Raw genomic sequence first — 26327 nt, 5'->3', positions numbered from 1 at the left:
GCTGCCGGTCTGAGCACCACATCCGAGTAGCCAGGAGTTAGTCTATTTAAAAAAAAGTAACTGACACAATGCTGATCTTTCGCTGTCGACTTATGTGAAGGGTATGTCTCCATCTATAGGCACCACATGAGATGAGAAACAAAACTAACCTGAGAAAATTCTCACCCAAGCAAATCTTGGAGTTCTTTTAGAATCTTGGCATACGAAAATCAACTTTAAACAAATTGAAAATATAATAAGAAAAATCTTGATGCTTGTATTTGCATATGCTTATAGACACTTTCCAGACATATGTATTGTCTATTTTTTATAGTGGGTCAAATTGGGTCAGATTACTCACTTTCTGTGCTGAAGACAGATGTAAGTTTTATAACCTCATGTGTACAATGAGATGGAAGGTAAATGTTATAGAGATTTTTGTGTCCTCATGTATATTTGGGGAGCCATGATCTCATCATCAGAAGCAGCAGTAAAATTATGGTTCCTTAACCATATAGAATTATGGTTCCTTAACCTGTACTGTAGGAGAACACAGCTTAGACATCTGAGAATTAGACATCTTAGACATCTTAGAATCTGAAGATCCCCTTTAGGAGGAAATGGCAACCCACTCCAGTATTCTTGCCTGGAGAATCCCATGGACAGAGGAACCTGGTGGTTTATAATGTACAGAGTCGCAAAGAGTCAGACACGACTGAGCACACACACACACTCTGAAAAATCAATAAATATTTGGAGTGTTTGAGATTTGCCCCCATTTTCTAGAAGATATGGCATAACTCAGATGATATGGTCAGTTCCTGAGAAGGTCAGAATGCAGAACACATCAGTCTAGACCCTTAGAACAGTCCCCAACCTCCAGACTGTGGACTGGTACCTCCTGTCAAACTAGCATCAGCATTAGATTAGAAGTAAAGTTCACAGTAAATGTAAAGCACTTGAATCATCCCAAAACCATCTCCCCCAACCCCTGCTCTGTGGAAAAACTGTCTTCCATGAAATCAATCCCTTGTGCCAAAATGGTTGGGGACCACTGTTATAGAATATATTCCCAGCCAGTTTCAGCATGTTGCTCATGGCCTCTGGACAGGGCTTCATACTGGAATCAGAGCCTTTAAGGATGGAGGATAAGGGGTGTGGATGACCATGAAGAATTCCTTTGCTGGGACCTCTCAGTTTGGGGAGGACTATCTTCCCCTTAACCAGCTTCTGAAAGTAACTGGGAAATGCCCTGGGCACATTTTAAAAGGGTTATGAAACCATAAAATATTATAATGAAAGCCTGATCTGAGAAAATAAGTGAAAAAGCCAGCATCTCTCTGAATCCTGGATGAAATGAACATGAAAGGAAGAATGAGTGCTACTTGAGCACGTGCCCCACGTCCTCCGTTTTCACATTCATGACTGAATGGACTTCTAGGCTGAGTTCTTTAAAGTATTTGTGTAGGGCACACTCTGGTGTAAAATCTTCCTATGAACCAGATTATCTTTTCTAGGGACTTTTTGGTTTTTGAATTTTTTTTTTTTTTAAGTTTTGGTGTTTTCAATGGATCATAGGATCTGTTTGGTCTCGTGGAAAGAATATTACTTTTCAATGAGAATTATTTTTTCACGAACTCTTGTTGCATTAAATCAGATTACTTAGATAAAATGCAATTTGTTATGTGGGCAAATAAGAGTTACTTATTTAATTCTGTTGCATCCATTTTCTGGAAGAGGTTTCATTTTCGCATGAAAAAACTTTGAATGGGTGACTCAGAGTGTTAGAAGATGCGAAATTAACAGCAGGTTCAGTCTCAAATGTGTTTCTCGAATACTTCTTCAGATTTATTATAGGAATTTAGTTCAGTATTTCCAAAATGATTGAAAGGTATTTGTTGATTATCTTTTCTGTAGTTTTTGTCTGTATTTGATATAATTTTACATTGTACCTATGAAAGTCAACCTCTAACTGGGAAATAGTTCTCCATTTCCCTAAATGTGAATTTCTGTACCTTTCAAACAGCTTTGTAGATTTATAAAGTTTCTGATACTTGCATTTCTAAACTAGAAAACAAAATAAAGCCAGCCTATACATATTCATATACTTGTTATTGAATGAGAAATATTAAAATTAATAAAAAATATTTTACAAATGTAGAAGTTCATAAACTGTGCCCTTTTCAAATTTGAAAAAAACTTTTCAGTTACATGTAACTTTATGTAAAATCTATTATTACTTTATGTAAAAATGTAAAATCTATTATTTTTACATAAAATTTTACATAAAATCTTTACGTAAAATCTATTATCGTTGAAAGAGTATTGATGCAGCTCGATTGAAAACTGAAGTGCTTTGTATTTTTAAGTCCCGTTTCACATTTATTTCATTCCTCCTCCTCTATACATGGATGGCTATGAACACCATTACTTCACAGAATAATTATTGTGTCAGGTTAGGACTAATGTTAGAGGATTTGTGATATACTGTCCTGCTTTCTGATGCACCAGAAGTATAGCCCAACAGTTTAAAATTTTAATTATAATTTAATAATCATTCACAGCTTTCCCCGACAACTCAAGTGTTTACTGTAATTAGATGAAGACCTGTAAGTGTACTTAATAATCTGTTTCATAAAACATATGGTGGGCAGAAAATTACTAGAGCTAATCATTGAATATAGTAAAGTAGCAGGATATAAAATCAACACACAGAAATCCCTTGCATTCCTATACACTAATAATGAGAAAGTAGAAAAGAAATTAAGGAAACAATTCCATTCACCATTGCAATGAAAAGAATAAAATACTTAGGAATATATCTACCTAAAGAAACTAAAGACCTATATATAGAAAACTATAAAACACTGGTGAGAGAAATCAAAGAGGACACTAATAGATGGAGAAATATACCATGTTCGTGGATCGGAAGAATCAATATAGTGAGAATGAAAATAGTGAAACTACCCAAAGCAATCTACAGATTCAGTGCAACCCCTATCAAGCTACCAGTGGTATTTTTCACAGAGCTAGAACAAACAATTTCACAATTTGTATGGAAATACAAAAAACCTCGAATAGCCAAAGCAATCTTGACAAAGAAGAATGGAACTGGAGGAATCAACCTGCCTGACTTCAGGCTATACTACAAAGCCACAGTCATCAAGACAGTATGGTACTGGCACAAAGACAGAAATATAGATCAATGGAACAAAATAGAAAGCCCAGAGATAAATCCACACACCTATGGACACCTTATCTTCGACAAAGGAGGCAAGAATATACAATGGATTAAAGACAATCTCTTTAACAAGTGGTGCTGGGAAAACTGGTCAACCACTTGTAAAAGAATGAAACTAGAACACTTTCTAACACCATACACAAAAATAAACTCAAAATGGATTAAAGATCTAAACGTAAGACCCGAAACTATAAAACTCCTAGAGGAGAACATAGGCAAAACACTCTCCAACATAAATCACAGCAGAGTCCTTATGATCCACCTCTCAGAATACTAGAAATAAAAGCAAAAATAAACAAATGGGATCTAATTAAAATTAAAAGCTTCTGCACGACAAAGGAAACTATAAGCAAGGTGAAAAGAGAGCTTTCAGAATGGGAGAAAATAATAGCAAATGAAGCAACTGACAAACAACTAATCTCAAAAATATGCAAGCAACTCCTGCAGCTCAATTCCAGAAAAATAAACGACCCAATCAAAAAATGGACCAAAGACCTAAACAGACATTTCTCCAAAGAAGACATACAGATGGCTAACAAACACATGAAAAGATGCTCAACATCACTCATTATCAGAGAAATGCAAATCAAAACCACAATGAGGTACTATTTCACACCAGTCAGAATGGCTGCGATCCAAAAGTCTACAAGCAATAAATGTTGGAGAGGGTGTGGAGAAAAGGGAACCCTCTTACACTCTTACATGATGGGAATGCAAACTAGTATAGCTACTATGGAGAACAGTGTGGACATTCCTTTAAAAACTGGAAATAGAACTGCCTTATGACCCAGCAATTCCACTGCTGGGCATACACACTGAGGAAACCAGAATTGAAAGAGACATGTGTACCTCAATGTTTATCGCAGCATGGTTTATAATAGCCAGGACATGGAAGCAACCTAGATGTCCATCAGCAGATGAATGGATAAGAAAGCCATGGTACATATACACAATGGAGTATTACTCAGCCATTAAAAAGAATGAATTTGAATCAGTTCTAATGAGGTGGATAAAATTGGAGCCTATTATACAGAGTGAAGTAAGCCAGAAAGAAAAACACCAATACAGTATACTAACACATATATATGGAATTTAGAAAGATGGTAATGATAACCCTGTATGTGAGACAGCAAAAGAGACACAAATGTATAGAACAGTCTTTTGGACTCTGTGGAAGAGGGAGAGGGTGGGATGATTTGGGAGAATGTCATTGAAGCATGTATAATATCATATAAGAAATGAATCGCCAGTCTAGGTTCAATGCATGATACAGGATGCTTGGGGCTGGTGTACTGGGATGACCCAGAGGGGTGGTATGGAGAGGGAGGTGGGAGGGGTGTTCAGGATTGGGAATACGTGTACATCCATGGTGGACTCGTGTTGATGTATGGCAAAACCAATACAGTATTGTAAAGTAAAGTAAAAAAATATATATATATATATATGGTGGGGACTTCCTGGAAATCCAGCGGTTAAGACTATACACATTTCCACTGCAGGGGATGCAAGTTCGATCCCTGTTTGGGAAACTAAGATCCCACATACTGTGTGGCCAAAAAACAATATACACATGATGTACATGTGTGTGTTTATATAGAAGAGAAATATTTTTCTAAATTCAGAATGAATATTTCAGTGAGGTTTTCTTTTTCCATCAGAAAAGAGTGCTGTCAAAGTTATAATTTGGCAACTCTTTTTTTTTTTTGGCTTAAAAACATCTGTAAACAAAATATGTAGGTTGGATTGCTGTTATCAATAATTCAGTATGAAAAAGCTAAAATCATCCACTTAATGATATAAAGGTAACAGAGAGGGGGAACTAAGTTTAGAGTAACACTGATGGATCCCAAGTGGCACTAGTGTAATGTAGGAGACACAGAGACGCAGGTTCAGTCCCTGGGTTGGGAAAATTCCCTGGAGAAGGAAATGGCAACCCGCTCCAGCACTCTTGCCTGGTAAATCCCATGGACAGAGGAACTTAGTAGGCTCTAGTCCATGGGGTCACAAAAGAGTCGGATGTGACTGAGCGCATACACACGCACACACACATAATTCGTAAATCAAAAGTAACCCTTCAACTGATATCATTTCTCAATCAAATTCTTCTCCCAAAGAGGAGACAATGTTCCCATTCATAACTTTATTTTGCAAAAATTTTCGGTTTCTTAATTGTGTTAAAATACTATCTGTAAAATTATTTCAGTCTACGTATAGATCATTTTACTACAAATACGAATTTATCTTATACAAGCTAATGAGTTTTGTCTGTTTGGCGTAAGGACAAACAGAAAAAAAAAAAAGCCAATGGACAATTTTAACACGTAACCAAGTACTTCCAAATAAAGTCAGACACAGAAAAAAATTCCAGCTTTGAAAGCCAGACCTGCTACAAAATTTAAAGATGTGATTCACTATTCGTCTTTCTTGAGTAATTCCAACTGAAGTAGAAGTGGGCTGGAATTTGTGATTTCTCTGGGGAAGTGGTACAAACACTTGAAATAGCAGAGATGTCTCGGGAAACGTTTGGCTTAATGGTATGTGGCAAATTATTTACCCTGAAGGGAGACATTGACTGAGGTCACAGGAGCTCGATGAATCCCAGATGCGACACGTCTTCATTATGTTTGACACAGGAAGCTGACACATAATTAAAGCACAACGAGGGATTATTTACTCCTTTTGGATTCTGTAGAAATGTTCCAATCATACTATAGTATTTACTAATAAACAATGTTAAGGCTGTCATTAAATCGTACTTAGGTATTTTGTTGTATTTTCACTTCCTTATAATTGTGAAAAAGCCTCCTCATGAATGCTGGCTTTTAGAGCTTGACATTTTTCCGTAGGGAGTTTAGCACAAGCGAGAGGCAGACGGAGACCACCTCTTTCCCTCCAGATCCAAGTGCAGGCTGTCCTACAAGCCACAGCCGGCCCCTCCTTGGATTGGGTTTAAGGCACGTTCGAGGAAAAACTATAAAGATCTCTCTTGCATATCTATCTTCTCTCTTTTTTGGCCATGCCAGGCAGCATGCGGGATCTTAGTTCCCCGACCAGGGATTGAACTGAGGCCCCCTGCAGTGGGAGTACAGAGCCTTAACCACTGGATCCCCAGGGAAGTTCCCTCCATCCTCTCTTTATTGTCCTTACACACAGTATTATTGTGCCTACAGAGCCTGAGACAGCCATTCTCCTCTCCCCATTTTCTTTCTTTTCCCTTCCTCTTCTGGTATCTGTCTCAAATTATATCCCAACCCTGGCAAGTAACTGCCGAGTCCCCACCTGCTTCCAAGGAAAGTGGATTCTGGTTCATTGTACTGTGATGCTCCATGCCTCTCAGAATTAAGTCTAAATCCTTTTTTTTTTTAATTGAAGTGTAGTGGATGTATAATGTTATATAAATTACAGGTATACAGAATAGTGATTCACAATTTTTAAAGGTTATACTCCATTTATAGTTATTATAAAACAGTGGCTATGTTTCCCATATTGTACAATATGTCCTTGTAGCTTATTTTTTACCTACAAGTTTGCACCTCTTAATCCAGATTCTTTAATGTGATTTTCAAAGTCCTGTTCTCTACTGATAGACCAACCCTCACTTTCTTCAGCTTCTTGGTCATGCTCTAAGGCACCAAACATGCCAGATTCCTTCAGATTCCTCAAATTGGGGTCACCTCCAGGTTGTATCACTAAGCTGCCCCCTTACTATTCTGCCCAATTCTTTACTTCCTGGCGCATGGAAGATACTGATATATATTTCTTGAATAAAGATAGCACATAATTGATTAATGAATCCACTGTTTAAATTAGTTGACCTCTAGTAATACTTCCAAGTATTACCTTCCTAAGTAATAATATCACCTTTCTTAATTGTATTAGACTTGTGAGATATATATATGTATATATATCAATCAATAAATAATAAATATGTGCATATTTATTTGTTTAATTGTGTGTGTGCTAAGAGAAGTATAGAGGAAAAAGAACATATCTGTTTATCTGGGGTGGGGGAAAGAAAGATTGCTGCTTCAGACTGAAAAGTTTATTAACCAGAAAACTATTAACTATTATTTTCTCTAGCTTTTCTTTAAAAGTGTGTGCATCTGTGGCAGGCCAGAACATTGCAAACACAATAGGTGAGCACATTCTCATTTTCTACTCCTCTACCATATTAAGAAAATTTACTTTAAGTAAGTGGACTTCCCCGATGGCTCAGTGGGTAAAGAATTCACCTGCGATGCAGGAGGTACAGGTTTGATTCCTGGGTCAGGAAGATCCCCTGGAGGAGGAAATTGCAACCCACTCCAGTATCCTTACCTGGAAAATCCCATGGACAAAGGAGCCTGGCAGGCTACAGTCCATGGGGTCGCAAAGAGTCAGATATGACGAGCAACTAAGCACAAGCACTTCACTGCTTCTCAAAGAGCTCTTTATTCACACAAAAATTTCTATTATATATATGGGAACTTCTACTTAAATATTCCTTGAATAATTGGTATTGTCTGTAAAAACAGATACAATTATGGGGGGAAATGACTGTGTAAAACCATCATAAAACAAGTTTTTAAGTCTGGGGAGTGTTTTATCAAATCTACACAGCTCATGTATTGTTTTTGACCCCAACTATGGCAGAAATGTTTCCTGAATAAGCAAGTTGAAATAGGAATTCTCTCTGATAAAGCATTGCATTCACTGAATACTTTTCCTTTCCGGATTATATTTGCTTTATGTCTTTCTGTTCTTTAGGCCTGACCGCTGAGGTGCAGTTAGACACCCTGAAACAAAAAGGAGCCATTAAACGTACGCTCTTCCTTGATAACCATCAGTCACATCTCGTCTTCCCTCTCGTGATAAAAGGGCAGAAATCCCTCCAGTGTCGGGATTTTGTCGTTTACCTTCGAGTAAGTGTTCCAGAATCAAACCTTTTTGGCCTCTCACATTCAAATCAAAACTCCAGTCATTTTTCTCCATTGAAACCATCACAGTGGTCTCATGGGCTTCTCTGGTGGCTCAATGGTAAAGAATCTGCCTGCAATGAAGAAGACCTGGGTTCAATCCCTGGGTAGAGAAGATCCCCTGGAGGAGGACATGGCAACCCACGCTAGTACCCTTGCCTAGAGAATCCCATGGACAGAGGAACCGGGCAGGCTGCAGTCCATAGGGTCATACGGAGTCAGACACGACTGAAATGACTAAGCAGCAGCGGTTCTCATAGACCCACACCTATTTTCACTTGATCGGAGGAAACTTGAGGGCCACACACTCCTATGTTGAGCCTGACTTCAGTCAACCTAATAATGTATTGCTGTTACTTCCTAAGCTGCTGCTTTTTGTTTTTCCTTTTAATTTTTATTATAGTTGATTTATAATGTTGCATTAATTTCTGCTAAGCTGCTTCTTGTTTTGAATATACTCTTAGTCTTAATACTAACTCAGGTGGTTTTCATTTCTTCCTCCCCCTCCCTAAAACATGAAAGTCAGACACAATTTATTTGAACTTTTATCCTGCATGAGGATGTTTGGCCAGATTTTATCTAGGTGCATCTCTGAGCCAACTCAGGAAAAGGGTGAGGCAGTCAAAGGCTTTATTGAAAGTAAGTTATAATTATATTTTTAAAGCAATGTATTCTTTTTTAAAAGACTTTTTATTTTGTATTGGAGTATAACAAAGCTGTGATGGTCTCAGGTGAACAGCAAAGGGACTCAGGCATACCTATACATGTATCCATTCTCTCCCAAACTCTCCTGCCATCCAGGCTTCCACATAACATTGAGCAGAGTTCCTTGTGCTATACAGTAGGTCCTTGTTCAGTGTGTACAGACAACTATTAGTTCCTCCTCTAAGTCTGCAAGTCACTTTCTGTTTTGTAAGTAAGTTCATTTGTATCATTTCTTTTTAGATTCCACCTACAAGAGATGTCATACAATGTTTCTCCTGACTTAACTTCACTCAGTTTGACAACCTCTAGGTCCATCCATGTTGTTGCAGATGGCATTATTTCATTCTTTTTAACGGCCAAGTAATATTTCATTGTATAAATGTACCACATTTATCCACTTTATCCATTCCTCTGTCAATGGACATTTAGATTGTAAGCCAATGTATTTTTACAATAATTCCTAAGCCTCCATTAAAAAGCCAAAACGTGTATGACACAGTTATTTCATCTTCTTACCAATGGTAAGGTGGTAAAGACTCTTTTCAGTTGGTCTTCTCTTCGAGGGGACATAGTAACGGAAAACCCACAGAAAGCAGAGTTTACAAATAAAGCAGATGACTGTTGAGAATCTACTGTATAGCTCAGGGAACCCTACTCGGTGCTCCTTAGTGACCTAAATGAGAAGGATATCCAAAAAGAAGGGGTCTATGTATATGTATGGTTGATTCACTTTGCTGTACAGCAAAAACTAACACAACATTGTAAAACAACTATGCTCCAATAAAAGTTAATTTAAAAAAACACATTCTGGAATGAAAAGCCAGCACGACCCTTGTGTCTCATTATGACTGATGCTGGCATGCATCTGAAGGCTGGCATGCCCACTGCACAGTTTGGGAGCTTCTGTGTGCCCAGACCTTATTGCTGGGGCTACCCCCTCACTCCCAGGAAAGTTCTGGTTCTTTTTTAAGGGAACTTCAGATGTGCTGAAGGTGTTTTGAAATTCATACAAATGAGAACTTTAAAGAAATAATGAGAAAGGAAGAGAATCGAGAGGTTTTTCTTCCTCTGAGCACAAGAGGGCTTATAAATTCTGCCGACCTCATCAAAATAAAAATCCCAGTTCATGAAATTCTCAGTGACTTTTACTATGCATCTATTTTTTACGTATAGAGCTTCTGTGGTGGTTCAGTGGTAAAGAGTCCGCCTACAGTGCAGGTTCCATCCCTGGGTTGGGAAGACACCCTGGAGAAGGAAATGGCAACCCACTCTAGTATTCGTGCCTGCCTGGGAAATCCCATGAGCAGAGGAGCTTGGTGGGCTACAGTTGATGGGGTCACAAAGAGTCAGAAATGAGCATGAACATAAGCTTTTACCTATGTGATTTGACCCATTCCTGTGAGTTGTTGAAGATCTGGAGAACCTAAAGATTGCCACTGGAAGCATATACTTCATCAAAGGCGCAGCTCTAAATGATTCCATTTCTGAACATAGATTCATGAAGCTGGCTCTTCTGTTCTCCATCCATCAGCATGTGCCTAAGCCTGCTGGGGTGGTAATTACTTCATCATTCACTTGCATTGAGCGAAATTAAATGTTGCCTGCCTTTCACCAGCTAACATCTTGCAGCCATTTTACAGAGCCTTTCTTGAGTCTGTGATTATTTTCTCTAGGATGAGACTGAATTCCGAGACAAATTATCTCCAATCAACATTAGTTTGAATTACAGTTTGGATGAATCCACTTTTCAAGAAGATCTAGAGGTGAAACCAATATTGAACTATTACAGGGATAACGTTGTTACCGAACAGGTAGGTCCTGGACCATCTTGGATGGTATAATCTCAATCAGGCCCTGGGCACTGCTCCCATGACCTTAAGACAAAATCCATTTCATTTTGTTTTCATTCCTGCACACGCTTGTAACATTTGGGAGATTTTCCGAACACGTTTCTTGAAATACTGCATCCCTATGTTTTCGGAAGCCCTTCCCCTCGTGCAACCAAGATTTAATTTGTTCAAAATGTGACTGTAATAGAAGCAATACAGCCTGTAATCCTCAAAACACTGCCAGAGTAGCATTCTTTACAGACATTTCAGATTGAATTGCAATCGGGCTCTTAAGTAAACTAACCTATATGGGACGGTCACTGCCAAACAGAGTTTCTAGCTGAATGGACTCAAGCAGAGTGCAAGGAAAGCTTTGGTTTAACTTGTGGGATCATTCATAAATTTCAAGAAAAAGGATGGGATGTGGGTTTTCTCAGATTCTTTCTGATATGTGTTTGCACAACTCAGGCTCACATCCTGGTTGACTGTGGAGAAGATAACATGTGCATTCCTGACTTGAAACTGTCAGCTAGACCGTAAGTTTAAATAAATAAACTTGTCCATTTTATCTAATGGAATACAGGTGTTTATTTAAAGCTTCCCTGGAGAAAGTATACACTTCCAACTACTACCCAAAATGTGCTGCCTGAAATTCTTGAGCTCAGCTACCCTTTGGGCTAGCCTGTGGTTTGGGTCAGTATCTTTGTCATTGGTGTCAAGTGACACACCCTAGGACATTGCCTGAGCTGTTTCATCTTTCAGCAAAAGTAGGGGGAAATGTTTTTTTTCGAAGTTAACTCATCTCTGGGTGGTTCCGGTTGTATGTATTTGCCTCCGTCTTCTGGGCAAAGGATTCAGACAGGCTGGTTCCATCAACACCTTTGCTGAACCTGTTTTTGCAGCTCCCCGTGACTCAGAGGCATCTTTAAAATGGTCAAAACAAAAGTAATTTTGATTTACTGGAAAAAGATGTTAATGTCACTTAATAAAGTAAAGCTGAAAATGTCACAAATCAAATAGGAATCAAAGGGCAGTGTCCTGGGACTTCCCTGGTGGTCTAGTGGTAAAGAGTCCACCTGGCAATGCAGGGAATGTGTTGTTAGTCACTCAGTCATGTCCACCTCTGTGACCCTATGGGCTGTAGCCTGCCAAGCTCCTCTGTCCATGGAATTCTCCAGGCAAGAATACTGGAGTGGGTAGACATTTCCTTGTCCAGGGGATCTTCCCGACCCAGGGATTGAACCTGGGTCTCCTGCATTACAGGCAGAGTCTTTACCATCTGAGCCACCAGGGAAGACCTCCCTACATTGGCAGGTCAAAACAAAAGCAATTTTGATTTACTGGGAAAAAGATGTTAATGTCACTTAATGAAGTAAAGCTGAAGATGTCACAAAATCAAATAAGAATCAAAGGGCAGTGTCCTGGAACTTCCCTGGTGGTCCAGTAGTAAAGAATCCACCTTGCAGTGCAGGGAACATGGGTTCAATCCCTGGTGGGGAAACGAAGATCCCATATGCTGTGGAGCAACTAAACCCGGGCACCACAATGAGAACTGTGGCAGTGAAAAATCCTGCTCTCTACCACTCAATCCAATACAGCCAAGTAAATAGTAAATAAATGCATTTTTTAAAAAATGGCCATATGCTGTTAATAGGATTCATTATAGTTTTCAAGATGTTACCTTTGGGGGCAACTGAGGAAAGGGCACATGGGATCGCAGTGTTATTTCTTATAAGTGCATGTGAATCAATAATTGTCTTAAAATAAAAAGTTTTTTTTATGTCACACACATAAAAGTATGTTTTGAAATAACGAAGTGGAATTGTTTCAATTCTGAATAAACCTTTACTATCAAAAATTCTAGCGTTTTCCCCAGTTGGTTCATATAACTCATTATTTAAGACTTCTTAAAGTATTTAGTTAAAACTTTATGGCTTCCCTGGTGGCTCAGTGATAAACAATCCTCCTGGCAATGCAGGAGATGTGGGTTAGATCCCTGGGTCAGAAAGAGCCCCTGGAGAAGGAAATGGAAACCCACTCTAGTATTCTTGCCTGGGAAATCCCACAAACAGAGGAACCAGGTGGGCCACAGTCCACAGGATCACAAAGAGTTTGATATGACTTAGGAACTAAATAGCAAAGAAATAGAAACTACATTTTCACTTACAAGCATTCAGGGGGTACATAGACGCATTCAAGGGGCACATAACAGATAATGTGATTATTTCTTGCAGTAAAAATATCTTAATTTATTAAATTTAAATAAATTTTATTTAATTTATTGATTTATTAAAAATATCTTAATTTATTAAATTTAAATTAAATGTTATACTTTCTAATAATTAAAAAGGAATGGCAATTAGAATACACAAGGTAGTACTTTCCGAATTCTGGCATTATAATACTATACCCTTTGTAAAGTCTTGTTTAATTTTCACCTTATTTAGCCATGCCCAGGGTATGTATGCAAACTAGCTTGTCACAGATATCAACTTGTCATCAGATGGAATCTTATCTTTTTTTGTTACAATACCATGAAAAATCTCTATATCAAAAAGTTTAAATAAAACATTCATATCCAAGAAATGTACTACTGGAATAGTCTAAAGAATAAATTACAAGCTATTTCATTAAAAAAAAAAAAAAGAATCAAAGGACTTCTCTGTGGCTTCTGACTGTACTGTATTAAGGAAATAAATAGGTCTAAGGGGTAAAATATCCTATGGCAGAAAAAGCATAGGAAGAAACATTTGCCTCTGTCTTGTGGACAAAGGATTCAGACAAGCCGGTTCCATCCACATCTTTACTGAACCCATTTCTGCAGCACCCTGTGACTTAGAGGCATCTTTAAGACGGTCAAAACAAAAAACAGTTTTGATTTGCTGGAGGAAAAAAATGTTAATGGCACTTGATGAAGTAAAGCTGAAGATGTCACAAAATCCAATAGGAATCAAAGAGCACCCAGTAAAAATGTGCTCCTCCCCACCTCCTTCAACCCAGACCCACCCCAGGAACTATCTCACTGCCAGTGTGGAATCTCTTTGGTAACCGCTCATGGGGACCTTTTCCAAATTTCATAATTTAGTGAGTGTCCAAACCAATATCTTTGATTAAGGGTCAAAAGTAGGCTTTTCCAAATGCTGGTTCGATTAGAAGTTTGGAGAGAATTAAATTTCTTCAAAATACCCCCCAATCTTCCAGTAGTTGTTTGAGATCTTCTTTTGTCTGCCTCTTTCTTGGCTTAGGTTCCCCTTTGTGTTGCCCACGCCTCCTCCTCGTACTTTCTAAATCACCTCTCTCCTTCTCTTCCTGCTGTCTGTCTTCCTCCTATGGGAGGTTTTCATGGATGGGCTGAAGCTCCCTCCTTCTGACTTGTGAGCTGAATTTTAAAATGTTCAGTTTTTGCTGGTAGACTGTTAAGTATGTGGGTAGCTGAAAATTGATCACAATGGGGGGGATTTATACCACTGGAATTAGCAAATGCTGTAGGTCGTAGTTTTGTTTTTTTTTTTTTTGAGAACTGGTTGTTTATTTATTTATTATACAGGTTTTAAAGGTTACTTTCCACTTATAGTTATTACAAACTACAGGCTATATACCCTACATGGTACAATACAATCCTTGAGCCTAACTTAACAGCCAGTAGCGTGTGCCTCCCACTCCCTGGCCTCAATATTGCCCCTCCCCCCTCCACCAGTAACCACTAGTTTGGAGAACTGGTGGTTAAACATTTACCCTGGGGTGTTTTCGTACCCTTCCCATCCAGACAGTTTTAATTCTTCTGATCACCCCCTCATGACAATGAATCTTATTTTTTTCTCAGTCTTGCATGTTCTCATCTTCCTCTAAGTCCTTAAATAAAATATCCATGCATCCAGAGATATATCATATCTAATGATTCTTTTTAAACTTCATTTTTAGAGATAAGCATCAGGTCATCATTGGAGATGAAAACCACCTTATGCTCATAATCAGTGCGAGAAATGAAGGGGAAGGTGCCTACGAAGCTGAGCTCTTTGTGATCATTCCGGAAGAGGCCGATTATGTTGGGATTGAACGCAGCAATAAGGTAATGACAGGAGGTGATCTGAAGGAGGAAAGAGCTAGGTGTATTCTGAAATCAAATCCATGTTAAGTCATCTTAGCTCAGAGTTTCTTCATTAATAAAAGGAAACAAGATGGCACCCCATTTTGTTAAGCACAATAGCAATGGCCCAGGAAAGGTGATGGTCTTAAGTAAGTATTCATATCTTTCTTGGCCCCAGTGCAAAGATAAAGTGACCAAAGATTGGGCACTGAAATGAGGAAGACCACTGTCTCAAAGAAGCAGCCCATCAATGTGATGCATCACCATCACATTGATGACCCCCAAGCTGACTCCCACCAACCCCAGCTGTTTTCTGGCCTTGACTTTGAGCTCCTTTATGCTTCAAGCAGGTCCCAGGAGGTCTGGTTTTCATTACTGCTTTTGGAGGAAGGTCCTGCCAATCCCAGCTGGGCACTGAAAAGAGCCTAGACAGGCACTGGAAACGAAATACATTCATTTTTTTCCTTTCTTGTTAGTCTACCTTTTCAGGACCAGGACCAAGAAAAAGCCGAGCTTTAGTCATTTAGTCATTAGCCAATCCTGAAGTGCCTCTGTTTGTTAAACTGACCCTGATGCTCTTTATAGCTTTCCTTTCCTTATCAGAATATGAATCTTCCCATGCAGAATATCTTTGGGTTCTGATAGAAAATCATTATAAATACACCAAAGGATAACAGAGAGAGTCCCTTGGTTTTAGAGATATACAGACTCACATTTAAGAGCAGAGGCCAAGTTTCACACTTGCAGAGTCTTGCCTGCAGTTTTCATGGAAGTCTGCACAATGAGTATTATTTAAATTCTTGCTGATGGGTATGGTTCTTTTAACTGATGTTTATTAAAATTCTGCTACTTTCCAAAAACTGCACCATCTTGGAAATATGCACATTCTAATGATTATATCATCTAATGAAATATAATTCCTTTAAAGAAATGCTAACAACTGTTGTGATGTGGATATTTGAAAGACATTTACAAATGTGAGGAATACAGAATTCTCTATGCACACCTCTAGTCTCATGATTAATGTTTTGGTTAAATTATCTTTTCAGTAAATAAACCCAGAAGAACAATAATCAAGTATATTTGACAGTCCTAAAGTCATCACAAATTTCTGTTGTTTCCAGGGAACATATCATCTAGGAACACTTACAAGCAAATAATACATAAACAAACAAACAATGAAGCTCAAGTATGTTATTTTAAAAGCTGTTCCAGGGCTCTTCTTCTGGTTTTATTTCAATGCCCTTTCTGTCACTCCACTCCTGACTTAGTTACACAAAGCATCTATTCAAAATATTCTTCTTTTAGCAAAACATCCAGTTTACTATCCACTTTGTTGCATGGAAAACATAGGAAACATTTATCGTTTCTATCTTTAGGGCTTTAGACATTACAACAGACATTATCCATAATCTCCAATGAGTCCTTAACTGTTTTCCTCCATCAATTTCCCTTGGGCAGAATTTGAATTTGACATGACTAAGCCACATTCTAATTCCTTCTTTGTTTTTAAGCAGTTTGAGGTTTGTGTCCCTTTTTCTTTATACTCAGTTCAAGTTTAGGGCTTTTTTAAAGCAATTTTCTCTCAAGAGGAAAAATATGAGGGATTATCTGATTGTTGGTTTTGTTGTTCTTTGATTAAAATCATTTTTTTATTTGAGCATAATTGCTTTACAATGTTGTGTTAGTTTCTTCTATACAACAAAGTGAATCAGCTATATGTGTATATATATCCCCTTCCTCTTGGACCTCGCTCCCACCACCCCATCCCACCCCTCTGCATCTTCATAGAATACTGAACTGAGCTCTGTGTGCTATACAGCAGATTCCCAATAGCTACCTATTTTACACATGGTAGAGTATATATATCAATCCTAATTAAAAAGACTAAAAATAGGGATAAAAAACTAAAAAGTTAAAAATGGAGCTACCATATGACCCAGCAGTCCCACCACTGGGCATATATCCTGAGAAAACCATCATTACAAAAGACAGAGCATCCTGGTGTTCATTGCGGCACTGTTTACAATAGCCAGGACCTGGAAGCAACCTCGATGTCCATGACAGAGGAATGGATAAAGGTGTGGTACATATATACAGTGGAAAACATACATTTTTTCAAAAATGTAGATGTTGGTCATCTGCTGCTCTAAAGACCTTAATGGAGTCAGCCTTTATGCTTTTTTACAGTGACCTTTCTTCTAAATGTTTCCAGAAATAAAAGCCTATGTGCGTTATCTTTTTATTATTGTGGTAAAATATATGTCACATAAAAGTTACTATTTTAACCCTTTTGAAGTGTACAGTTCAGTGACATGAAGTATAATGCCATTGCTGTATCACTACTGACCAGCTCCAGAACATTTTCATCATCCCAAACAGAAACTCTGTACCCAGGAAACCTGGGCTCCCTCTTACCCACTTCCCAAGCCTCTGGGACCCAGCATTCCACATTCTGCCTCTATGAACCTGTCTATTCAAGGGACCCCATATACACTTCATTCTTCTGTCACCACCCACTTCACACTCAGTGTGTCCAGGACTGGATTTCACGGGCACATTATTCAGTTCATCACAGGTATGTAGTTGAATATAGCCATCAGATTTTAACCTACCTCAATTTCCCCCTGGCTCCAATAATAAAATGTTTCTAAATCATCCCAATACTCTGGTCCCTAAACCTATGATCTTTTTCTTTAACAGCTTCACTGAGGTTCAATGTGTATCCTGTAAAATCTACCCATTGTAATTACATAAGTTCAATACACACACAATTCAGTTATTTTAGTAGATTTATAGAGGGATGCAACTATCACAGCAATACAGATTTAGAACATTTCCGTCACCTCAAAAAGTTGCCATGTGCTTATTTGCAGTCCCTCACCACCCCTAAATCCAGCCAAGGCAGCCACTGATTTACTCCCATCTGTGTAAATGTGCATTTTCTGTACACTTCATATTAATGGGGCCATACCATAAACAGTCATTTGCGTCTAGCTTTCGCTTAGTACAATGTTTTTGAGGTTCATCTATGTCCTAGTATGTATTAGTCATCAGTAGTTATTCCTGTATATTGCTGAGGAATATTCCATTGTGAGAACAAATCTTGTTTATCCACACACACACACACACACACATACAAAAAGAACTGGACTTCATTTTTCCACACTCCTCTCCATAGCCTGTCTCAGGGAACTTCACTAGTCTCCACTCAGTTTCTAAAACTTAAATCCTCTCTCCATCTCACTGCCTTTCTCCAGACGGACTCAGTCTTCTCCTGAGATGACTACAACATTCTCCTAAGTCATCTCCCCATCTCCCAGCCTCTTCCCTACACAGGAAGCCGCCTTTCTAAAATGCGAATCAAAGCATATATGTGGAATCTAGAAAAATGGTACAGATGAAGCTATTTGCAGGGCAGGAATAGAGGCACAGACGTGGAGACTGGACTTGTGGACACAGGAGGAAAGGCGAGTGTGGGACAAATTGGGAGAGCGGCACTGATACACATACACTGCCATGTGTAAGACAGATAGCTGGTGGGAGCTCAGCTCGGTGCTCTGGGGTGACCCAGAGGGTGGGCTGGAGGGGTGGGGGAGGGAGGTCCATTAGGGAGGGGGTATATGTGTACATACAGCTAATTCGCATGGTGTACAGGAGAAGCTAACACAACGTTGTAAAGCAACTAGACTCCAATTAAAACACACACACACACACACACACACAAAACCCTTCCTAGCTCCCCACTGCTTGTAGGATAAAGAGCAAATCCCTAAGATGACTTATGAGGCCCTTAATTACACCCCTGCTGATCTCCTCTTGGGCTTCTCAGGTGGCTCAGTGGTAAAGAACCTGCCTGCCAATGCAGAAGACACAGGAGACGCGGGTTTGATCCCTGGGTCAGGAAGATCCCTGGAGGAGGTAAAGGCAACCCACTCCGGTATTCTTGCCTGTAAAATCCCATGGACAGAAGAGCCTGGAGAGCTACAGTCCATGGGGTTGCAAAGAGTCGGATACAGCTGAGTGGCTGAGCACACACGCACACTCATCGCCTCAGCCGCATCACAGGTGTTTGGGTCCTTCCTTTACCCACACCCTAATCCTAGAGGGATGGAATTCCTTTCCAGTTTCTGTATTACCCATGAACCCTCCCACCCTCCCACCACAGAGGGCTCACATGTCCTGCCCCTTCAGTAACTCCACTCTCTGTCCCCTTTTTCCAGCTTACTTCTTACTACTCACCCGTCAGGCCTCAGTCTAATAGTGATGGAGCAATTGCTGTGAGCTGTGCTCTGCTCTGAGCTCTTGCAAGTATTCAACTTACTTAATCCTCCTAGCAGCCTGATAGAGACACAGCAAGGCTATCATAGATAAGAAGAAACAGAAACATGCCCAAAGTCACGCAGCTATTATGTAGCAGAACCAAGATTTACACCTGAGCTGTCAGGTCAGGCCCGTCCTCTTAACCTCTGAGCTGCCCTGTCTCTGCACCACCACCCCCCGCCCCCCAGGAATTTAGATGTCTCTTCCTCCAGGGTGTCCTCTTTGACTGCTTCTTTTTCTTTTTTTTTAATATCTTTTTATTTTGCATTGGAGTATAGCTGATTAGCAAACAATACTGTGATAGTTTCAGGGGAACATGAAGGGACCCAGCCATACATATACATGTATCTGAAAGTGAAAGTGAAAGTCACTCAGTCATGTCTGTCTCTTTGCGACCCCCATGGACTGTATAGTCCATGGAGTTCTCCAGGCCACAATACTGGAGTGGGTAGCCTTTCCCTTCTCCAGGGGATCTTCCCAATCCAGGGATTGAACCCAGGTCTCCTGCATTGCAGGTGGATTCTTTACCAGCTGAGCCACCAGGGAAGCCCATGTACGTATTTTCCCCCAAACTCCCTTCCCATCCAGGTAGCCACACGACATTGAGCAGAGTTCTGTGTGCTATACAGTAGGTCCTTGGTGGTTATCCATTTTAAACGTAGCAGTGTGTACATGTCTATCCCAATCCCCCCCAACTATCTTTCCCCCCTTCTTTCCTCCAGCAACCATAAGCGTGTTCTCCAAGTCTGTGAGTCTCTGTGTTGTAAGTTCCGGTGGCTCATTTCTACGTGCGTGTGCTCCTCTGTCACTGTGAATTTCTCTATCATGAAACTTAACAAACCATGTCTCCATTGCTTGCTATGATTGCTCGTGATTCTTTATTATAATTCTTTCTGTAATAGGAAGTTTAAGGAGGACAAGGGTTTGTTTTGTTGTTGTTGTTTTTTAATCAGTGCCTGGTTAGTGGCAGGTACACAGTAAATATTTTCCGTGAATGAATAATGATCTAAGAGCTATAAATGGATGAGAACAAGATAGTCTCAGGAACAGCTGAGGAAAATAGTCTAGAAATATCTAGAAAAACAATCATTGTTTCTCCCACTCAGAGAGAGGAAATAAAGGTTAAAAAAAGAAAAAGGGTGGGACTCTGGGGAGGAAGAAAGATCTTTGATTGATGTGAAAAAGCTATTTCTAGACAGTTGGGGAAAATGTACATATAACTTTCAACCTTCAGATAAGATAAAAATATTTACTATAGAAACCAAATCCTTGAATTATGTTCAAGGGACGCATGGGTATTTTGGAAAGCTTTTGCTGGGTTCTTTTTTTTTCCCTCCTGTTTTCAGGATTGAGTAATTCCAACAAAAAAAAATCTCTTACAATTAGGGTTAGTTTTGGATCCTTCAGAACTTGAATAGATGCAAAAGCTAAATTTGAGAAGCAAAAATATAACCAACTTTTAAAAAATACGTTTCTTACTTAGGATACTAACATGTTGCTCAGGTTATTTGGAAAGAGCAGATATTAAATGCTTCCTCTGGACATCAGAAATTTTGCTTCTTTCTCATGAATTGGACCAGACCTTTCAATGGCTGGTGGCAGGAAAAGGGTTTTATACTTAAGTATGTGCTTGTCCATGGGGCTTTCCTGGCACACAGCGGTAAATAATCCATCTGCCAATGCAGGAGACACAAGTTTGATCCCTTGTTGGGAAGATCCCCTGAAAAAGTAAATGACAACCCACTCCATTATGCTTGTCTGTAGAATCCCATGGACAGAGGATCCTGGCAGGCCATAGTCCATAGGGTCACAGAGTCGGACCCTTAGCAACTGAACAACAACAACATGTGTTTGTCTATTTTATTTCAGGCTCCTCGTAGGAGAGATTATGAGCTACTTGTGCTCTGTATCTCCAGACACCATCTACTGCTTTGTGCTGGACATTGTTCTAGCCTCTGGGAATAGAACAGATACAAAACCCCCTGCCCTCTTAATTTTCTTAAAGTGTATGATTTACCCACGGAAATCTTGACTTAGATGTCTGAGATTTGTTTGCCTTTTCTTTGATTCTTGGTTTTTCTCAATGAAGTGGGAAGAAGGGAAAGGGGATGGTTTCTGAAACTTCTACTTGAAAATTCACATGACTTTCTTAAATGAAATTTCAGTAGGGCTGACAGATGGATAAGAGGTCCTCATATTTGGATCCCTTTTCCACGGTCCTCTCATGCGGGCCTTTGTCAAAGTCCTCATTTTGCAAGCTTATCTTTGGCAGTGAGGCTGACAGGTAATATATCAGTGGCACTTAACAAGTTACAGTGAAAGAATGGATGAACATGTCTAGCTGCTCAAAGCCAGAGCAGGGCCATAGAGACATTAGGTTTTGAAAGATGGAAAGCAGCTCTGGGTGTAGATCCAGCTGTGGACTTCCAGACAAATGGGAGTAGCCTGAAGACACAGGAAGAGCTGTGAGTAGAGGATAGGAGTCCAGTGATAAACCTCCTTTACTTTCCCCTCCATTGAGTGTAACCTTCAGACCTTCTCCAGCACATAATTCTAAGCATCTCTTTGAACTTGACTTTATATATATTCTAATCAGAATAGGATGTGGGGCACAAAAGAAGATGAAAAGCAGGGGGTAAACATAAATGTGCTCTCTTGTCATCTTAAGTATTTATAAGACTGAACTAAGATTGGGTGTGTAATCTCAACATGGAACCAATGTAGGGAGAAATGTGTGTTCAAAGCAATTCTCTTGCAAATGGTCATTGGGTCATATGATAACCTATATATCTTGCTGTCATTCATTTTTGCAAGAATTGGCTTAGTTGTGTTTAATTATCTGTAATATTCATGCCCCACATTAAACAGTAGTGCAAATCATTTCAAAAGTGTGCATATAAATATTCTGCACAGTGTTTTCTTCCTCTGTGAAACACAAAAGATGTGTTTACCCATCCGGCACATTACTTCTTAAAATTAAACTTTGGTCTTTTGTCACACACTTCTCTTCCAAGTTGATGGTCACACACGAATCTTTGGGCTCAGGCATTCACACAGGTGTTTGAAATCAAGAGAAGCTTCCCGGCTGCCCCATTACTTTTGTGACAGGATGTCGTTTATTCTGCCCCCTGACTCCGCACTGGTGTTCCTCCTTGTTGCAGGCATTGCGCCCACTGAGTTGTGAGTACAAGATGGACAATGTCACCCGAATGGTGGTGTGTGACCTTGGGAACCCTATGGTGGCTGGAACAAATGTAAGAAAAAACCAGATGCCCTTAACTGATTTCTGTCTAATTGAATTGTAAAGAGAACTAGTGGAAAGCCACTCCCCTCCCCCACCACCAATTAGCACTCAGCAACTTAGCACCTGGCAACTAAAACCAATTTGTCAGGAAATTCCCAGGGTGGTGGGATTTTGCATCATAAGCGGTGCCAACTGGATAAACTGAGCTTAAATACACAAAATGATGAATGCTTTCACATGCCTTCTCTTTTGATGTCATTCTCACATAGCTTCAGTCTCAACAAATTTCTAAAGGCTATTTTTTTTTTTTTTTTTTTACTGCAGACTTTTTTTTAATATTCTTTCTTTGAATTTCACTACAGTTTTTTTCCTTTGAGTCCAAGAACTATGATTGAAAGGGTTTAAGAAATAACAGAAATTAATAATTTTAGCAATGATGATTAAACTTTTATTTTAGATATACCTCCCATGTGAATATATTCCCAGTATTTTCACGTTAAAATATGACTATAATCCAGGTTTTAAAGCGACTTTACCAGGTCCATATTTTCCATGCACCTTACTTGATGAAGAATAATACAGAGAATTGTAGCAAAAATAAAGAAAGGGTTAACCATGATCTGTAACAGGCTTATAAAAAAATAAGGAGTCCTTTTTCATCCCTTTGTTTCCAGATTTAGGAACTTCCCATTCAGGATTACTTGTGGGCAATAAATTCATTTTATGCCATTGTAGTTTAAGTATATACAGAGTAACTTCTTGTAATAAATATCATAGTGAAAGTCATTATTTTATGGAGTCATAAATCAAGGGAGAAAAAACTGAAATCTACAAATGCTACATAATTAAGTGTTACAAGTTAAATGTATATATTTCTCTGTTTTAAAATAGATGTTTATGAATCATTGATAATGAAATGACTTGTTTGGAAAAAACTTTTTCTGGAAATGTGTAAGTGTGTAGGTTTGTATTAAAAACAGCTTCCCAAAGTATCTTCCAGAGAGTGTTATTCCTTTGAGATGAGCCTTTTAAAGGGAGTCCTGTAGTCACTGCTAAGAATCATATCCTCTCTGGGACCTTCTGCTGCTGCTGCTTGCTGTTGCTTCAGTCGTGTCCGACTCTGTGCGACCCCAAAGACGGCAGCCCACCAGGCTCCCCCGTCCCTGGGATTCTCCAGGCAAGAAGACTGGAGTGGGTTGCCATTTCCTTCTCCAATGCATGAAAGTGAAAAGTGAAAGTGAAGTCACTCAGCCATGTCCGACTCTTAGCGACCCCATGGACTGCAGCCTACCAGGCTCCTCCGCCCATGGGATTTTCCAGGCAAGATTACTGGAGTGGGTTGCCATTGCCTTCTCTGCTGGGACCTTCAGGTGCCTGCATTTTAAAGTGCTGAGAAGTTCTGCAGTAAGGAAACCTTCTATCCCAGTGTTTCTCACATTTATTTGAGTGTTTGAAACTTTCTATCAAGTGATACTTATTCCCAGTTTATACTCTAGGATACTGTGCTAGAATAATATGTTTACTTTCTCACATTTTAAATTGATTATCCTTCCATTGATCTTGGGTATGTAAAAGATATGCCAAGCTGTAGTCTAATAAATTCACTTCTTGAGTCAAAAAAAGTAAATATTTAAATGAAAGATAAACATTTATAATAGGTTTTTATTAGCTAACATGTATTGATTGCCCTCTGTGTTATAAACCCTTCACTGGGTGGTTTGTGCATGTGTTATCTCATTTAATTTTTACAACAACTGGCGATCCTATGAGTCAGGTGTTTCTCCCATATTACAGATGAGGAAACGGAGACTTAGAGAAATCAAATGAATTACCCAAAGTTGCATGTAATGAGGAACAGAACCCAGATTCGAACCAGGTCTCAACAGAAAGCCTGCATTCTAGTGGGCCTACAAAAATTGAATAAAAATTAATGAATAACAGATGAGATATTTCAAGCAAGCCATGAAAGATAGAATGGGATGTCTAAGCTGAGATAGTGGAACAGCTTTCATTAGAATCCTTTTATCTAGAAGCTTATAAATCCTTTGGCTAGTTTTCAAGAAAAATCTAACCGCCCAATTTGATAGGAAAAGGTCTACCTAAGGTCAGAGAGAAATGAGTTGACATGGTATTAATGGTATTAGCTTCTATAGGTGACCGAGCACTCATTCCTTTTTTAGTATTAAAAGTATTAAATCCAGACCAGAGATCATATAAGTACATCAATAACTAAGGATAGTCTTAGAACAAAAACTGGACACCAGTGCTGTTCAAAGTGGAGGGTAAAAATGGCAGTGTGGTCTTAGCCACAAATGTGTTTTTGTGAAAAGACGTCAATCCATTTTACCAGCAAATAATCTTTAGAAGTCAAGGAAGTAAATTGTTTGTATTCGTTTATCTCTGAGGTCTATAGTAGGGGAAACCTAATAGCTTTCTTATCTCACCCTTGAATGCCCTTAAACACATCAAATTTTATTGCATTCTCTTTTGTTATAAAACACTTTGATTTATTTACTTCTTCATCTTATACTTCTGAAAGAATACTCGCAATGGGTTTTAATAAAATTCCAAATGTAAAAGCAGTCCTAAATATTAAAAAGCATCACAAACCGCTAGGATTAATTATTCTAGTCCCAGGATTTTTTAGAAAATAGTTTTCAAGTGACTTTTTAACAGAACATTCAAGGTTGTATTTAGAAGTTTCACCTCTGATTTGTAAGCTGATCATTTTCATATATTAGCTTTAATAATATAAAAATATTTATATACCAATAAGATTTGTAAAAATTCTCAAAGCTTCTCAAGTAGAATAAAAAAAAAAAAATAGTAGCTCAACAAAGACTCTTTAGAATCAATGCCCAGAGATATGACTTTTGGTTCTAGTTAAGATGATATGTGTCTCTTATCAGTATGAAATTGTCACATTTTCATTGTATCTTCATCTTGTGTTGTATATATAATAAAAGACCAACATCAAACAGGCCTCACCACAATATAGTAAGCACCCACCACTGGAAGTGTGCAAACAAAAGCACACTTTTTCACCATTCTGTCAACTATTTTTAATTACACCCCTTCTATATGCCTTGTATTAAACTAGAGTCTGATAATATCAAGAAAAAATGTATAATCCCCACTTGATAAGAAACCTAAAATTTGAGGACTTCCCTGGTGGTCCAGTGGCTAAGATTCCACGCTCCCAATGCAGGGGACCCGGATTTGATCCCTGGTCAGGGAGCTAGATTCTATATGCCACAGCTAAGAGTCCACATGCCTCAACAAATGATCCCTCATGCCACAGTGAAGCAGTGCAACCAAATAAATAATTTTTAAAAAGAAACTTAAAAATTTTCAGTACCATAGGTTGAGTCCTGGGAAAGTACCAAAGGAGACAAAGAATAAAGAGAATGTTTCCGCCTGCCTTGGCCTGGAAGATTGGAGGATGTGCTGCAGGGCGATCTCGCGTCCTGAACTTTGAAGCATTAGTAGGAGTTCTCCAAGTAGGAAGCACAGGCAAAGACTTTAAAAGTTTCTAAAGAAGAGGGAAGAATATGTGCAAAGTCCTAGAGGTCTGATAGAAAATTGCACATCTGGAATTTTAAAGGAATTCTTCCTGGTTGGGGCATAAGGTTTAATAATTAGGCACACCTGGGTTTAAGTCCCAGTTTCTTCAGTGACAAGCAGTGATCCCTTGGGCAAGTCAAATTGAAGTGGGTGAATACCTATTGTAGGAATATTTTGAGTAATCAGTGATGTGATGTAAAGCCCCTAGGCAGTTAGAACTTCCCTGGTGGCTCAGAGGGTAAAGAATCTGCCTGCAAGGCAGGAGACCCAGGTTTGATCCCTGGATCAGGAAGATCCCCTGGAGAAGGGAATGGCAACCCACTCCAGTGTTTTTACCTTCAGAATCCCATGGACAGAGGAGCCTGGCGGGCTATGGTCCATGGGGTTGCAAAGAATTGGA

General features: G+C 39.1%; 1 protein-coding gene across 2 annotated transcripts in view; it reads left to right on the top strand.

Annotated features, from left to right (window-relative positions):
• The window catches only part of ITGA8 (integrin subunit alpha 8), a 194916-nt gene that overhangs the window by 94197 nt on the left and 74392 nt on the right, over positions 1–26327 (top strand). For both annotated transcript variants that reach the window (XM_027960110.2, XM_060397387.1), the window contains exons 16-21: positions 7301–7356; positions 7967–8121; positions 10554–10691; positions 11178–11245; positions 14631–14778; positions 22281–22373. In XM_027960110.2, the coding sequence (XP_027815911.2) occupies positions 7301–7356; positions 7967–8121; positions 10554–10691; positions 11178–11245; positions 14631–14778; positions 22281–22373 (658 nt within the window). The remainder of the gene's footprint in view (positions 1–7300; positions 7357–7966; positions 8122–10553; positions 10692–11177; positions 11246–14630; positions 14779–22280; positions 22374–26327) is intronic.

This window comes from Ovis aries, chromosome 13 (genome assembly GCF_016772045.2).
Source record: "Ovis aries strain OAR_USU_Benz2616 breed Rambouillet chromosome 13, ARS-UI_Ramb_v3.0, whole genome shotgun sequence".
NCBI classification, from domain to species: Eukaryota; Metazoa; Chordata; class Mammalia; order Artiodactyla; family Bovidae; genus Ovis; species Ovis aries.
This window is presented reverse-complemented; position numbering and strand designations above follow the sequence as displayed.